Raw genomic sequence first — 16899 nt, forward strand, 5'->3', positions numbered from 1 at the left:
GCGGTCTGTACTTGGCTGTTGTACGGGTATTTTAATCACTCTCCCCTATCGAGCGTTGAACTTGGCAGTCCGCAAAGCGGCCCCATTAAGATGGTCAATGTGCAATAGCCAATGCAATGAATGGCTGCAGAAATGTGTCTAATCGTTCAAGCAAATACCATTTGGTGGCGGGATGTTCTACGGGAAGGGAAGTGCACTGAAAATTCAATCTAAATGGAAAATTCCGCTCAAATTTCCAGAGATGGAAATTAAAGCAAAGAATGCTATTATTCCCGAAAACTAAATTTTAAATCGTTTTGAAACATTTTTACCATAGAAACGTGGGATAGGCAAGTACTCAAATCATCGAAGAAACGGTAAAGTGTAAAGCTTCTACCCGATACATAGGCTATAAGTATGAGAGGCGTTTTCAAGGTACTTTCATATCTCTCAGAGCATCATCCGTGGCTGTGGCCGCCTCGGGAATTGGTCGCTGTCATGTGTCAAAATTAATGGACGAGACGAGAGTACTATACATTTAAAGGTATTTGTCGTGGTAATTTGTGACGATGATGATGCGGCGCCATTTGTGGAAATCTATTATGTCGTTCTCGCTTATTGCTCTCCTATTGAAAGCGATGCGATACTATGTTTAAGCATTGTGCTCCCTGAGCTCCGATTTATGTCACTCATCGGACGAGTCTCGACTAACTCTCTGTTCCCTCTCCTTGCAGCACCAGCATTGAAGGCTGCTAATCGAGAGCAGAGACCATCTGTCATCATCGTCCGTCCGTCTGTCCGTCTGTCCGTCCACTTCAGCGCCTAGTGCTCAAAGACTATAAGAGCTAGAGCAACGATGTTTTGGATCCAGACTTCTGTGCTATGTCACTGCTACAAGAATATTTAAAAAAATTTTCCCCGCCCACTTCCGCCCTCACAAAGGGCGAAAATCTGTGGCATCCACAATTTCGACGATACGAGAAAACTTAAAACGCAGAATCGTAGAAGATGACTATATCTTATAGAGTACAAAATCTGAACCAGATCGTATAATTATTATAGCCAGAATCAAGAAAACAATTTCATTCTTTCTCGTTCTGTCTCTCTCTAACACACAGGTTTCATGGTAGGTTTTGCCAATTGCAAAATATGAGCTCAAGGATCTCAGAACCTATAAGAGCCAGAGCAACCAAATTTGGTATCCACACTCCTGTGATATCGGACCTTGACCATTTTGTGTCAAAATTTCGCCACACCCCCTTCCGCCCCCGCAAAGGACGAAAATCTGAGGCATCCACAATCATAGATAATGACCATATCTATCCGGTTGCTGAATCTGGATCAGATCAGATCATTTTTATAGCCAAAAGGAACAAATCAATTTGCAGTGACTGATTTTCTGTCTCTCTCGCACGCACTCTTTGTCGTGTCGTTCAATATTAGCGGCGTCTGCCGGAGGAGAGCCATACTGACTTAGTATCGGGTATAACTGTAGAGTTGCGGTGTCCGCAGCAACTCACAACGTTCCCCCTCGTTTTTTTTTTTTATTTTTTATTTTTTTTATTTAGGGGTGTCCTTTATTGGTCGAGTGTGTGTGGCAAACAGAGTGTAAAACGATTTCAAATCTCCAAGTCCTCGTGATGATACAGTTCCGTGAGCAGACGATACACGTACGATGGGGCGTGGCCACCGGTATTGGATATGAATAACGTGACCAACTCAGGTGGCACATAGTCGAACATGGGACTGTAGACCTTGGCCTCGCGGGCCGGTATTGAATCGTATGGGATCACATCCTCGGCACAGCCGACCATATTGAAGGCATCCTGTTCGCACAGATGCAGTGGCGACAGTTTGTACATGGGCGCGAGGACAATCACAGGCACGGAATAGTGCTTGGCGGCTAGAGCTACTGTATAAGCACCGCAGGCAGCTCTCAGGCCACCGTTGGCCAGAACACTGTGTGTGCCAATGATGACCTTGTTGACGCGTGACATCATGGCAAAAATGGCCGCATCTGGGATGACAATAATCTCCACATACTTCTCCGCAGCCAAGCTGGTAGCCAGATTGTGACCACGACAGGCTCATTCCGCCACAATGATGGTGGGGAACTGACGCTTCTTGATGGCTCGCTTAAGGAAATTCTCCACGCTGCGCGAGTGTCCCAGCGTAAGTATGATCTCCGACGAGTGTATGTGCTCTTCAGCCTGAACGCAGATGTTCTCCGATACCTATCTCCTTATACCTATCCCCCAATAGTTCTGCCAAAAACACACAGATGTGCTCGTACACCGAGAGAAAAAGGCCCTAAAAGCACTTAGGTTTGCTCCAAGAGTGGATATTGTGAAAAGAAACACATCTTGACTATGAAAATATTTGCTATGCTTGTACGTAAAAACCGAATTGTTAATTTGAATATGCATATGTTTCCTTGTACTGTGTCGTGTTTTCGCCGAGTGTAGTTATACGATTGCAGCGTATACTAGAGATACGAATTTGATTTCCGATAAGGGACCGTTTCGATGTCTCGCCAAAGTCGGCGAGTTAGCACAGAAAATCTAGGCAATCAAAAAACACGCCGTTTCTGTTTACGTTACTTTTCGTCCCGTCCCGTCCCGTCTGCTCTGCTCTTCTGCGGTCTGTACTTGGCTGTTGTACGGGTATTTTAATCACTCTCCCCTATCGAGCGTTGAACTTGGCAGTCCGCAAAGCGGCCCCATTAAGATGGTCAATGTGCAATAGCCAATGCAATGAATGGCTGCAGAAATGTGTCTAATCGTTCAAGCAAATACCATTTGGTGGCGGGATGTTCTACGGGAAGTGAAGTGCACTGAAAATTCAATCTAAATGGAAAATTCCGCTCAAATTTCTAGAGATGGAAATTAAAGCAAAGAATGCTATTATTCCCGAAAACTAAATTTTAAATCGTTTTGAAACATTTTTACCATAGAAACGTGGGATAGGCAAGTACTAAAATCATCGAAGAAACGGTAAAGTGTAAAGCTTCTACCCGATACATAGGCTATAAGTATGTGAGGCGTTTTCAAGGTACTTTCATATCTCTCAGAGCATCATCCGGGGCTGTGGCCGCCTCGGGAATTCGTCGCTGTCATGTGTCAAAATTAATGGACGAGACGAGAGTACTATACATTTAAAGGTATTTGTCGTGGTGATTTGTGAGGATGATGATGCGGCGCCATTTGTGGAAATCTATTATGTCGTTCTCGCTTATTGCTCTCCTATTGAAAGCGATGCGATACTATGTTTAAGCATTGTGCTCCCTGAGCTCCGATTTATGTCACTCATCGGACGAGTCTCGAGTCTCGACTAACTCTCTGTTCCCTCTCCTTGCAGCACCAGCATTGAAGGCTGCTAATCGAGAGCAGAGACCATCTGTCATCATCGTCCGTCCGTCTGTCCGTCTGACCGTCCACTTCAGCGCCTAATGCTCAAAGACTATAAGAGCTAGAGCAACGATGTTTTGGATCCAGACTTCTGTGCTATGTCACTGCTACAAGAATATTTAAAAAATTTTCCCCGCCCACTTCCGCCCTCACAAAGGGCGAAAATCTGTGGCATCCACAATTTCGACGATACGAGAAAACTAAAAACGCAGAATCGTAGAAGACGACTATATCTTTTAGAGTGCAAAATCTGAACTAGATCGTATAAATATTATAGCCAGAATCAAGAAAACAATTTCATTCTTTCTTGCCTGTGTCTCTCTCTAACACACAGGTTTCATGGTCGGTTTTGCCAATTGCAAAATATGAGTTCAAGGATCTCAGAACCTATAAGAGCCAGAGCAACCAAATTTGGTATCCACACTCCTGTGATACCGGGCCTTGACCGTTTTGTGTCACAATTTCGCCACCCCCCCTTCCGCCCCCACAAAGGACGAAAATCTGTTGCATTCACAATATTGCAGATTCGAGAAAACTAAAAACGCAGAATCATAGAAAATGACCATACCTATCAGATTGCTGAATCTGGATCAGATCAGATCAGATCATTTTTATAGCCAAAAGGAACAAATCAATTTGCACTGGCTACGCAGCGCCCGACGTCACGCTCAGATTAATTTTCTGTCTCTCTCGCACGCACTCTTTGTCGTGTCGTTTAAGATTAGCGGCGTCTGCCGGAAGAGAGCCATACTGACTTAGTATCGGGTATAACTGTAGAGTTGCGGTGTCCGCAGCAACTCACAACGTTCCCCCTCGTTTTTATACCCGACACTCAAAATGAGTATTGGGGTATATTAGATTTGTGGTAAAAGTGGATGTGTGTAACGTCCAGAAGGAATCGTTTCCGACCCCATAAAGTATATATATATTCTTGAGCAGCATCAATAGCCGAGTCGATTGAGCCATGTCTGTCTGTCCGTCTGTCCGTCCGTCCGTCTGTCCGTCTGTCCGTCCCCTTCAGCGCCTAGTGCTCAAAGACTATAAGAGCGAGAGCAACGATGTTTTGTATCCAGACTTCTGTGATATGTCACTGCTACAAAAATATTTCAAAGCTTTGCCCCGCCCACTTTCGCCCCCACAAAGGGCGAAAATCTGTGGCATCCACAATTTCGACGATACGAGAAAACTAAAAACGCAGAATCGTAGAAGATGACTATATCTTATAGAGTACAAAATCTGAACCAGATCGTATAATTATTATAGCCAGAATCAAGAAAACAATTTCATTCTTTCTCGTTCTGTCTCTCTCTAACACACAGGTTTCATGGTCGGTTTTGCCAATTGCAAAATATGAGTTCAAGGATCTCAGAACCTATAAGAGCCAGAGCAACCAAATTTGGTATCCACACTCCTGTGATATCGGACCTTGACCATTTTGTGTCAAAATTTGGCAACACCCCCTTCCGCCCCCGCAAAGGACGAAAATCTGAGGCATCCACAATCATAGATAATGACCATATCTATCCGGTTGCTGAATCTGGATCAGATCAGATCATTTTTATAGCCAAAAGGAACAAATCAATTTGCAGTGACTGATTTTCTGTCTCTCTCGCACGCACTCTCTGTCGTGTCGTTCAATATTAGCGGCGTCTGCCGGAGGAGAGCCATACTGTAGATATATAACTGTAGAGTTGCGGTGTCCGCAGCAACTCACAACGTTCCCCCTCGTTTTTTTTTTATTTTTTATTTTTTTAGTTAGGGGTGTCCTTTATTGGTCGAGTGTGTGTGGCAAACAGAGTGTAAAACGATTTCAAATCTCCAAGTCCTCGTGATGATACAGTTCCGTGAGCAGACGATATACGTACGATGGGGCGTGGCCACCGGTATTGGATATGAATAACGTGACCAACTCAGGTGGCACATAGTCGAACATGGGACTGTAGACCTTGGCCTCGCGGGCCGGTATTGAATCGTATGGGATCACATCCTCGGCACAGCCGACCATATTGAAGGCATCCTGTTCGCACAGATGCAGTGGCGACAGTTTGTACATGGGCGCGAGGACAATCACAGGCACGGAATAGTGCTTGGCGGCTAGAGCTACTGTAAAAGCACCGCAGGCAGCTCTCAGGCCACCGTTAGCCAGAACACTGTGTGTGCCAATGATGACCTTGTTGACGCGTGACATCATGGCAAAAATGGCCGCATCTGGGATGACAATAATCTCCACATACTTCTCCGCAGCCAAGCTGGTAGCCAGATTGTGACCACGACAGGCGGGCGCTCATTCCGCCACAATGATGGTGGGGAACTGACGCTTCTTGATGGCTCGCTTAAGGAAATTCTCTACGCTGCGCGAGTGTCCCAGCGTAAGTATGATCTCCGACGAGTGTATGTGCTCTTCAGCCTGAACGCAGATGTTCTCCGATACCTATCTCCTTATACCTATCCCCCCAATAGTTCTGCCAAAAACACACAGATGTGCTCGTACACCGAGAGAAAAAGGCCCTAAAAGCACTTAGGTTTGCTCCAAGAGTGGATATTGTGAAAAGAAACACATCTTGACTATGAAAATATTTGCTATGCTTGTACGTAAAAACCGAATTGTTAATTTGAATATGCATATGTTTCCTTGTACTGTGTCGTGTTTTCGCCGAGTGTAGTTATACGATTGCAGCGTATACTAGAGATACGAATTTGATTTCCGATAAGGGACCGTTTCGATGTCTCGCCAAAGTCGGCGAGTTAGCACAGAAAATCTAGGCAATCAAAAAACACGCCGTTTCTGTTTACGTTACTTTTCGTCCCGTCCCGTCCCGTCTGCTCTGCTCTTCTGCGGTCTGTACTTGGCTGTTGTACGGGTATTTTAATCACTCTCCCCTATCGAGCGTTGAACTTGGCAGTCCGCAAAGCGGCCCCATTAAGATGGTCAATGTGCAATAGCCAATGCAATGAATGGCTGCAGAAATGTGTCTAATCGTTCAAGCAAATAACATTTGGTGGCGGGATGTTCTACGGGAAGTGAAGTGCACTGAAAATTCAATCTAAATGGAAAATTCCGCTCAAATTTCCAGAGATGGAAATTAAAGCAAAGAATGCTATTATTCCCGAAAACTAAATTTTAAATCGTTTTGAAACATTTTTACCATAGAAACGTGGGATAGGCAAGTACTCAAATCATCGAAGAAACGGTAAAGTGTAAAGCTTCTACCCGATACATAGGCTATAAGTATGTGAGGCGTTTTCAAGGTACTTTCATATCTCTCAGAGCATCATCCGTGGCTGTGGCCGCCTCGGGAATTCGTCGCTGTCATGTGTCAAAATTAATGGACGAGACGAGAGTACTATACATTTAAAGGTATTTGTCGTGGTAATTTGTGAGGATGATGATGCGGTGCCATTTGTGGAAATCTATTATGTCGTTCTCGCTTATTGCTCTCCTATTGAAAGCGATGCGATACTATGTTTAAGCATTGTGCTCCCTGAGCTCCGATTTATGTCACTCATCGGACGAGTCTCGAGTCTCGACTAACTCTCTGTTCCCTCTCCTTGCAGCACCAGCATTGAAGGCTGCTAATCGAGAGCAGAGACCATCTGTCATCATCACGCGTTAACGACGAACAGAAGAAACAGAAGAAACCGGAGAAACCAGCAGCGACTCAGTTACATAATATTTTGGACATTACTCGTCATACGCCGCGTAAGCTGCATCCAGCACTGAGAGAAACGCCGTCGAAATGTTCGCCCGTCCGCCGCCGCACTGTGCGCCGCGCACTTGACACGCGTTAAACCTCCCACGTGGACCGAGTGGAGTGGAGCAGTGCAGGAGAGGCACGTGCACCCACCTGCCACAGGAGCAGCAGCAGCAGCATCAGCATCATACGCATTCCCCTTGTTTTTCTTATTTTTTGTTTGTTTCATTGGCACCGAAAAGCGTTGTTTGGTTTCCACCAACAGAAACTGTAGTAACCGTACCGCATGAGGGTGCCAAGGCATAAACCGTTTACTGGCAGCCACAACTGCCGCAACAGCAACAGAAAAAGCGACAGCAACATCATCAGCATCGGGAGCATCGGGAGCAACCGCAACGTGTCACAGTTGCCATCAGTCATTGTTCAATATATTCTCCGTTGGCCTGTGATAAACCCCCTAACGTTCTTAATAAATGACATTCGGTTCAAGTCATTTTATCATGCCAGCAAAACGACATCTGCCGCAGCAGCAGCAGGAGGAGCCACAGCGTCGAAGTCGTGCGACAAGAGCCAGAACAGCAATCCCCGTACTTACAACAACAGCAGCAAATCGAACAAAGTGTTTCTCCACTACATACCCCACGATCCGCGCCTAAGAATCCTCCACCGAACCGCCGCCCTCAATAAACCCTTGAATCGCAGTCGCTACACCCTCAGCGAGCTGAATATAACTGAAGATCTGTGCAATTATGGTGAACTAATCGGCGGAAGTGATACCCGTGCTCGCAGTGCGGAAAAGGATCTAGTGCCAGTGAAAATCTCCGGGAAATACTAAAGTGTAGCGTTCTGTTGTATCTGTTGTACGCTTCTCGGTTATCCTGTGGCCCGCGGGGCTGAGCATTCTGTGCGAGTGGCTTTGCAGGACAAAAGGTAAGAATGGGAACCCTTCAGACAGTCTCTACGAAGCCAGCTAGAGAGGAGTCACTAATAGCTTTCCTGTCAATTTCCGTCCGTTTCCACCAACTGACTGGCACTCAAGCAAACCCACAAAAGCCCACAAATTGAATTGAAAATACATATTTTTATTATTTTTGTCGTTTTGTTATACCCGATACTCAAAATGAGTATTGGGGTATATTAGATTTGTGGTAAAAGTGGATGTGTGTAACGTCCAGAAGGAATCGTTTCCGACCCCATACAGTATATATATTCTTGATCAGCATCAATAGCCGAGTCGATTGAGCCATGTCTGTCTGTCCGTCTGTCCGTCTGTCCGTCCCGTTCAGCGCCTAGTGCTCAAAGACTATAAGAGCGAGAGCAACGATGTTTTGGATCCAGACTTCTGTGATATGTCACTGCTACAAGAATATTTCAAAACTTTTCCCCGCCTACTTCCGCCCCCACAAAGAGCGAAAATCTGTGGCATCCACAATTTCGAATATACGAGAAAACTAAAAACGCAGAATCGTAGAAGATGACTATATCTTCTAGAGTGCAAAATCTGAACCAGATCGTATAATTATTATAGCCAGAATCAAGAAAACAATTTCATTCTTTCTCGCTCTGTCTCTCTCTAACACACAGGTTTCATGGTCGGTTTTGCCAATTGCAAAATATGAGTTCAAGGATCTCAGAACCTATAAGAGCCAGAGCAACCAAATTTGGTATCCACACTCCTGTGATATCGGACCTTGACGTCACACCCCCTTCCGCCCCCGCAAAGGACGAAAATCTGAGGCATCCACAAATCTCAGAGACTATTAAGGCTAGAGTAACCAAATTTGGTACACATACTCCTTTAAGATGTCACTATAAAACGTATATCTCAAAATTTCGCCCCACCCCCTTCCGCCCCAACAAAAGACGAAAATCTGTTGCATCCACAATATTGCAGATTCGAGAAATCTAAAAACGCAGAATCATAGATAATGACCATATCTATCAGATTGCTGAATGTGGATCAGATCAGATAATTTTTATATCCAAAAGGAACAAATCAATTTGCACTGGCTACGCAGTGCCCGACGTCACGCTCAGACTGATTTTCTGTCTCTCTCGCACGCACTCTTTGTCGTCCGGCGTCTGCCGGAAAAGAGCCATACTGACTTAATATCGGGTATAACTGTAGAGTTGCGGTCTCCGCAGCAACTCACAACGTTCCCCCTCGTTTATTATTATTTTCGGGGATCAGCTGTTGTCTTCTGACGCACGCACACACACTCAGGCGAATGCGCCGTCTCTGCCAGCAGATCTCGCTCTCTCTTTCATCTTCAGCTACGATATGAGCATTTTCTCTGAGGTCAAGTTGGAGGCGATTATCGTATGGGATCGGATTGGATCCGTTGGGGAGAGATTCCGTTCGTCTGGGGTAAATGCCAAACGACCAAATGCCAGTTTGCTCGCGATTTTATAAGCGAAATGTATTCACCTACTACGAGTAGTTCTTGTTGTTGCTACCATTTTAGCCATTATAAATATTGTGATCCCTCGAGGGAATGGAAGGAGGGAAAACGCATTAGGTGGGGGGACAAAAGAGCATAGCAGAGGATAGCAAATCCCCCGATATTAAAATAAGTTATTAATGCTGTTACCGTTTACTGTTGCCCAACCCAACAGCACCACGCACTGAAAGAAAACCGAAGGAAAGGAAAACTCAACTGAAAAAATCTATGCTGAAATCCAATGCAATTAAAACCGTGTTCAAATCCAATAATTGCTCTGTCTAGAAAGTGCAACATTTTTACAGATATTTTCTATTGTGGCCGCCAGAGCCAGCCTTCTTAGAACGGCAACCAGTTAATCCAAAACCCAAAAGCAAAACAAAAACACTTAGCACTTAGCACTTATCAAGGCCCAATCATGGCCAAGCCCACAACGGCCTCCAGCGTGTCCAACGTCTCGAACAACAACAGCGCGGAGGCGGCCAACAACAACAGCCAGCAGAATGGGGGGCCTATCAGGCACTGCCCGAGAGCCCGGTACCGGCCCCGGCCAACACTCCCCTGAACCGTGCCATCAAGCACGACCTGTTCCCGGAGGTGACGTTCTGCAACCTGTCGGCGGAGGAGCTGGCCGATGGGGCCGGGCACAGCCGCGTGGTACGGACCAGCATCATAGCGATCGACGGCGAGGGGAACCTCACCTGCCTGATGAACAGTAGCCAGGTTAAGAAGCGCAAGCGGCTGATATCGAACGAGTCGGGCGACTCGATAGACTCCGGCTCGACGGAGAAGAAGGCGCCGAAGATGCCCGACGGCGGCTACGGCTGGGTGGTGGTGTTCGCCTCCCTGGTGGTCTCCCTCATAGCGGATGGACTGTCCTTCTCCTTTGGCCTGATCAACGCGGAACTGCTCGAGTACTTCGGGCAGTCCACCTCGAAGACGGCCTGGATCTCGTCGCTGTTTTTCTCCGTTCCGCTGCTGATGGGTCCTATCTGGTCGAATCTGGTGGACAAGTACGGGTGCCGCAAGATGACCATCATTGGGGGGCTGGTGTCCGCCGTGGGGTTCGCCATGTCCTCCTTCTGCAACTCCATCGAGATGCTGATGGTGACGTTTGGGATTATTTCGGGCCTGGGACTGGGCATCGGCTACGTCACCGCCGTGGTGTCCATTGCCTTCTGGTTCGACAAGAAGCGGACCTTTGCCACCGGCATCGGAGCCTCGGGCACGGGCATTGGCACCTTTGTGTACGCCCGCCTCACCTCGTACCTCATCGAGTCGTACGGGTGGCGCGGAGCCACCCTCATCCTGGGGGGCACCATGCTGAACGCCTGTGTCTGCGGCGCCCTGATGCGGGACCCCGACTGGCTGATCGAGGAGAACCGCCTGGAGAGCCGCTCGCAAAGCGTGACCACCTTCTCCAACTCGAGCGTGTGCCTGGAGGAGATCAAGAAGCTGCTGGACACGGGTATCATCAAGGAGGCCGTCCTGGACAGCCTTGTGACGAAGAACAACACGGAGGCCAACCAGCAAATCGACGATCCCCTGGACACGGGCCTCAAACGCTATCGCAGCGAAATCTTTCTGCCGACTTTTCTGAGCATCCAGAAGCTGGACAGCATTTGTGAGGTGAAGAGTCTGAGTCGGCGTTCCCTCAGGCACAAGGAGGGGGTGGAAGCTCCGTCGCGGGAGAACCTGCTGTCCATGTCGTCGGGAGCGGGGGGATATCCTCCGTCGACGGCCATCAATGGCTCTCCGGACGATACACTCATGGGCGGAATAGCGCCGGAGGCCATGGAAGCGGCCAAGAAGAGCTATCTGGCCTCCATCGAGACCCTGTCGCCGTCGGAGAAGCGCTCGAGCCCCGTCGGGTCGATACGATCCTCGGACAAGGGCTACCTCACCCAGAAGCACGCCAGCTCCCGGTACTCGCTCAACGAAAATCTCTTCATGGCCAAGCACACGACGCCGTCGATCTCCAACCTGAAGGTGAATGGTCTGCGCCACAACTCGGTGGACATCCTCAGCGAGGATATGCACTGCTACTACAAGGACGAGACATTCGCCCTTCTGGATCACGGCCGCCGCCCCGGCCCCACTGTGATAGCCATGCCGGATCGCGAACAGCCAACGGCCAACAGTGAGGTGGCTCTGCGCCGCGCTCGCCTCGACAGCATCACGGGCATCCGCCGGCTGTCCAGGTCGAAGAAGCCCAGCCAGCACCGCTCGAATCTGCGCCGAAACATTTCGATACGCAACTCCAACTTCCTCAAGGACATGCGGATCCACCGCAACTCCATACACTACCGCGGCGCCATGCTCAACACGCACCGGTACCGGCTGCGGGCCTCCTCCTGCCCCAACATCTACCGCAACTCGATGACCACCATCGCCAAGGAAGAAGAAGATGTAAGTAGATGTAGTAGATGCCTCCCTCCCTGGGTCACCCTTATCAGGCGGGTCTTGGCTTGACAACAGCCCCAGCTGCTCAGTTGCTCAGCTGCTCAACTGCTTATTGAGAGTTATCAGCGATCACTCTCTCTACATTTGTACAACGTACATAATTGGACTATATAAACATCGTACTACGCCTGATAAGGTGACCATTTGGGCTTCCGTTCCGTGTTGCCTATGGACATTCGATTAACAAAAGGAAAACCCTAAAGAAAATCTGGCTCTGCTTCTGCTTCTTTATTCCCTTTCCACAGACCTGGTACGAAAGCTTTGTGGACACGATGAAGTCCATTTTTGATTTCTCAATGTTTCTCGACCTGAAGTTCGCCCTGTTCAACCTCTCGACACTGTTTCTGTTCATTTGGTGAGTACCCATGCACCTACGTGCACTCCGAGGCTACTGGTTACTGATCAGCGAAGGCCTCGGATCTGCGCACAGCGCGAAGGAAAACCTAAAGGAAAATGCTAAAATGAATACTCAGATGAATACGCGCCGCCATAATTGTACAGTTGCCAGCAGATGTCGCAAACACTTTTGGCAGCTGTTCAAATTGTTGTTGTTATACAATGATTTTGTTAACCCCAGAGCTGAAAATGCTTCAATGAAATATGAATGGTGTGATCAACATTATCGATTAGATCCGCGGTGGTCGCGTTTCTGCTCAGATGTTCGGGTAAAAAATAGTACAATAAACAACATGCATTTCGTGTGCATTGCTACTCGACTCCAGGTTGTTGTTGGACTGGCCTGCCCTCCGCTGTATTCGATGCATATTCGTGGTTTACCCTACTCCATATTCAGACTGCTCCAAATGTAGGATCTCGATAAGGAGACTGGTTCAAATCCATTCAGACCAAACCAAACCTTTTTCTGATAACGAATAAAGGCACCCATCTAATCTCCACTTTGGGCACGTTCCGCAGGTTCATTATACCCTATCTGTATCTACCGGACTACATGAAGCAATATAACTACGAGGTGAATGTAAGTGCCGTTCTGATATCGGCAGTTGGCATCGCCCAAACGGTGGGCATGATAGGACTGGGCTATGTGGGCGACCAGCCCTGGATGAACATCAACATATGCTACTCCCTCTGCATGCTGGGTAAGTTGGTGCTGCTTCGATTCAGGGATCAAGAGTCCTTTCTTAATCCATCTACATTTCTTCACTGACAGTGTGCGGAGCCTCTGTGTTCTGCATGCCCATGCTAATGACCAGCTACAATGGACTGATGGCAATGTGCGTAATCTTCGGCTTTACGTTCGCCAGCTCCTTTTCGTTTACGCCCAGTATACTGGTCAGTATTGTGGATTTGGACGATTTCACGTGTGCCTACGGTCTGGTGCTGTTGGTGCAGGGTGTGGGCATGATCGTAGGCCCCCCAATAGCGGGTCTCATATACGAGTCCGTGGGAAGGTATGTAGTAGAATGAATTTGTAGAAAATGAATCCTCGTCTTATTTGTTTAATTTGTCCCATTGGCATTCCATTGCCGCGCCACAGGTGGGACGACTCCTTCTACTATGCGGGCATATTTATAGCACTCTCCGGAGTCTGCTCGTATATGATCGAGTTCTGCGAGTAGAAAGCACCTAAGGAGTGTGATTGTGATGTCTCAGAGACTAAAAAAGCTCAACTTTTGCACTAGATTAATAAATAGACATGAACCGAAGGCGGACTGGACCTGGAACTGAACCTAGACCTGGGCCTGGACCTGGACTGCTGAGAAGGTACTTCAAATCTGATAAAATGGTCTTGCAGCCATAAAATCCGAGCAGAATTGTAACTGAAACTAATCCTATTCGATAAGATTGTCTAGCATGTAAGCCAAATAATTGACTTGAGAAATAGTTATAGCTATACACCATACCATACATTGCGTACATACTATATAGATATATATACCTTATATATACATAAATCTTTAGCCGCACTAGGGCAACTACTAATCAGCAAGTTTTAATCCACATCTAGACAAAATGTTCAATTTTCAATCAATATCAATGCAATATCAATGCACTGCCAGGTGCAAACGGGTTCCCCTCAATTGTCTTCTTTATAAAGGTAAAACTGAAAAATATACCTACATATTGCCTAGATTTAATGGCCTTAACTTTCGTACGAACGCTGTAAAGGAACACTCAATAAACAACAACCAATCTATACATAAGGAACGTATGCAATAACAAAGGACAAGCGACAATTTTTCAATCGACCTTTCGAACTCGTAGTTACTCGTAAGTCCATGGCCGCATTTGTCTTTAAACTAACATTCAATCTTGAAGTCAATCAACAATAAACAGTACACACACACATCTATTGCAAGGCTCCAAAAAGATTTCAGCAAAGGAGCAATTAGGCATAAATATGAAACATTTTTGAATCCGAATACCCGCTCTTGCAGTGAGGAAACGTTTTTCTACCATTAGGATAGAATACCATTGTTCGGAGCAGAACCCAGCCGATTAGCTGCTTGCCAAATAGCACCTAATTCTTGGCCCTCAGCCGCTTATTTTGTTTGTTACTTATGTCTATGTCACTCATTTGTTTGTTAAAGCTCTGCGCTTGCTTGCCCTGCTAAACGCTCTCTGCCAGCTCGCTCTTCGCTATCTCCGCTTTGCGTCTGCCTACCGACGTCGGCCGAGCGAAGCTGCGCTTAGCGATCGGAGCGGCAATGTAAAGGGCAGGCAAGCCACACTTGCAATTTGGATGTCACGCATTAAAGAACATATCGTAATTTTATTTCTGCGCCGAGTTTTATTTAATTCGAAATAATTAGTCGGCCGATTGGGGATAAAAAACATTATCTCCACATAAAATTTGGTGACCCCGACGTGATCTCTGAGTTGCAGTGTCAATTAATAATCATTCGCGATCGACATTCGTTAGCCCTAGCAAATTTTCGGCGGTTAAGCACAATTCGGTGCTAAAACACACTTACATACACCTACATACACGCATTGCTGGCTATTAATTTCTCTGTCGCGACAATTCGGTCAGTGCAGTGCGGTAGGCAGTGCAGCGAACTCACTAATAAACACAAGCGGAGTACAAAGCGGAATCGGACAGCTCGCACAGCCGCACAGCTAAAGGCATTAGCTGTAATCCCTTTGCTTTCGGTTCCCACGTTTATACGTATACAGGGTGTCTTTTTCGGTCGTGCTGAGTGACTCTTTTAAAACCTCAACATGGCAGCACCTGAGCCTACCAATGTCGCGAACGCAGCAATGCCGAGTGATGTAGATTTCTACAAGCACAAGGCCGAGTCCATCGCGCGCCAACTAAAGGCCATGGATCGCTTTCTCACCAAGGAAGAGCTTGCCGAGTTAGATGAGGCAGAACTTCAAGCTCGCTTAGAGCAGATCGAGCGAATGAATGCGGATTTCGATGCCGCTCAAACGAGCCTTGAAAGGCTGGATTTCCTGCAGTTAGCCCATGATGCCCGGCTGGACTTTTCGAATGTTTATGTCAAGGTTAGGTCCAGGCTGTCGCGGGAGTTGATGGCTGCTCGCACGGTAAATGTTGCCAATTCAACGGCTCGGCATACTCTCGAGGGGAATTCGTCGTTGTTCGCCTATAATAGTATAGGCCGTTCTCGAATGCCCGAGTTGCAGCTTCCGCGATTCGGTGGGAGCTACATGGATTGGCCAGAATTCCACGCGATGTTTTCGACAATGGTGCACAAAGACCATCGTATACCAATCATCGAAAAATTCCAATATCTTCGTGGATGTCTAGATGGTGCTGCGCTGGATACGATTCGTTCCTTGGAACTTTCTGAGGAGAATTACGACAAGGCGTTGAATTTACTAATGTTGCGATTCGATAATAAACTGTTACATTTTCAGGCACACGTCAAGGCTATTTTCGGGCTGCAAGGGGTGGAGAAGGGCTCAGCTATCGGCTTGCGCGCGCTCAGCGACAAAATCAATTCGCACTTTCGTGCACTTCAGACCTTGGCGACCCCGCAGGAGATTTCCGATGGGTTGCTGATCTTCATCATAGGCACGAAATTGGACCACAAGACCAAGGAGAAATGGGAAGAGAACTTGCCGACGTCAGGATTGCCTCGGTGGTCAAGCATGGCCTCATTCTTGGAAGCAAGATGTCGGATGCTGGAAAATTTGGGATCGGCTATGGTAACAATTCCTAGCCAGCAGGTGGGAGAAAGTAAACCTAGCACCCTAATCACCTCCATTAACGATCATAATAGCTCAACATGCAAGTATTGCAAATCCTCCGATCACTACATATCCCGATGCCAGGCATTTATAGATCTCCCTGTTTTTTCTCGATACAAGGAGGTGAAGAAGCGCCATTTATGTCTAAACTGCCTCAACAAAGGCCATTCATTGCAACGCTGCAAGTCAGGGGCATGTAGAAATTGCCAAGCCAAGCATCACACACTGCTCCACATGCAGTCGGGCGCTGACGCTGAGTTGCCGTCGCCGAGCACGGAATCGACCCAGCATGATCCTGCAAGTGCCCTAGTAGCAAGCAAATATATTAGCCCTCCCCCCTCGAGTCAAAAATCTCTGCCTAGCCAAGACGTGCTGCTAGCTACTGCAATCGTATATGTCAGTGGCCGTTTTGGATCGCTTATTCCATGTCGTGCCATTTTAGATTCCGCTTCTCAGGTTAACTTTATAACATCGAGACTCGCCAATCAGCTGCAGTTAGATCCTCACCCGTCTCACGTTCAAATCGCCGGTATTGGAGAGTCAATTCTACCATCCAGCAAGGCTGTGGACATCGTCCTGCAATCTCAAGACGAAAGCTATCGCGGTTTCCTCTCTGCAATTATCACTGCCTCAATCACAGGAATGCAGCCTAACTTCGGCCTAGACGCAAAGGATTGGCCAATGCCAAATAATCTAAAACTGGCTGATCCTAATTTCGCCAAGCCCCAGCGTGTCGATCTGTTG

General features: G+C 47.3%; 2 protein-coding genes and 2 pseudogenes across 3 annotated transcripts in view; 2 read left to right on the plus strand and 2 right to left on the minus strand.

The window, feature by feature from the left end:
- LOC117185764 overlaps positions 1-10002 on the plus strand; it is a 201879-nt gene extending 191877 nt beyond the window's left edge. Inside the window, exons 1-3 of one of the 2 annotated variants that reach the window (XM_033396794.1) lie at positions 5667-5755; positions 6942-8008; positions 9695-10002. In XM_033396794.1, coding sequence (XP_033252685.1) covers positions 7365-7913 — 549 coding nt within the window. In that variant the 5' untranslated portion in view covers positions 5667-5755; positions 6942-7364 and the 3' untranslated portion in view covers positions 7914-8008; positions 9695-10002. Of the gene's footprint in view, positions 1-5666; positions 5756-6941; positions 8009-9694 lie in introns of those variants that run through there. The other variant, XM_033396795.1, reaches the window with a different exon arrangement.
- LOC117191672 lies at positions 1557-2213 on the minus strand (annotated as a pseudogene).
- On the minus strand, positions 5180-5817 carry LOC117191673 (annotated as a pseudogene).
- LOC108158752 (monocarboxylate transporter 14) lies at positions 9938-14134 on the plus strand. The gene is given in 6 exon segments (XM_017291362.2): positions 9938-10028; positions 10031-11928; positions 12228-12337; positions 12898-13079; positions 13151-13391; positions 13478-14134. Coding segments are annotated over 6 exon segments (2667 nt in total). The 3' UTR covers positions 13623-14134.
- The last annotated feature ends 2765 nt before the right edge of the window (positions 14135-16899 follow it).

Source organism: Drosophila miranda (assembly GCF_003369915.1).
Source record: "Drosophila miranda strain MSH22 chromosome Y unlocalized genomic scaffold, D.miranda_PacBio2.1 Contig_Y1_pilon, whole genome shotgun sequence".
Lineage (NCBI taxonomy): Eukaryota > Metazoa > Arthropoda > Insecta > Diptera > Drosophilidae > Drosophila > Drosophila miranda.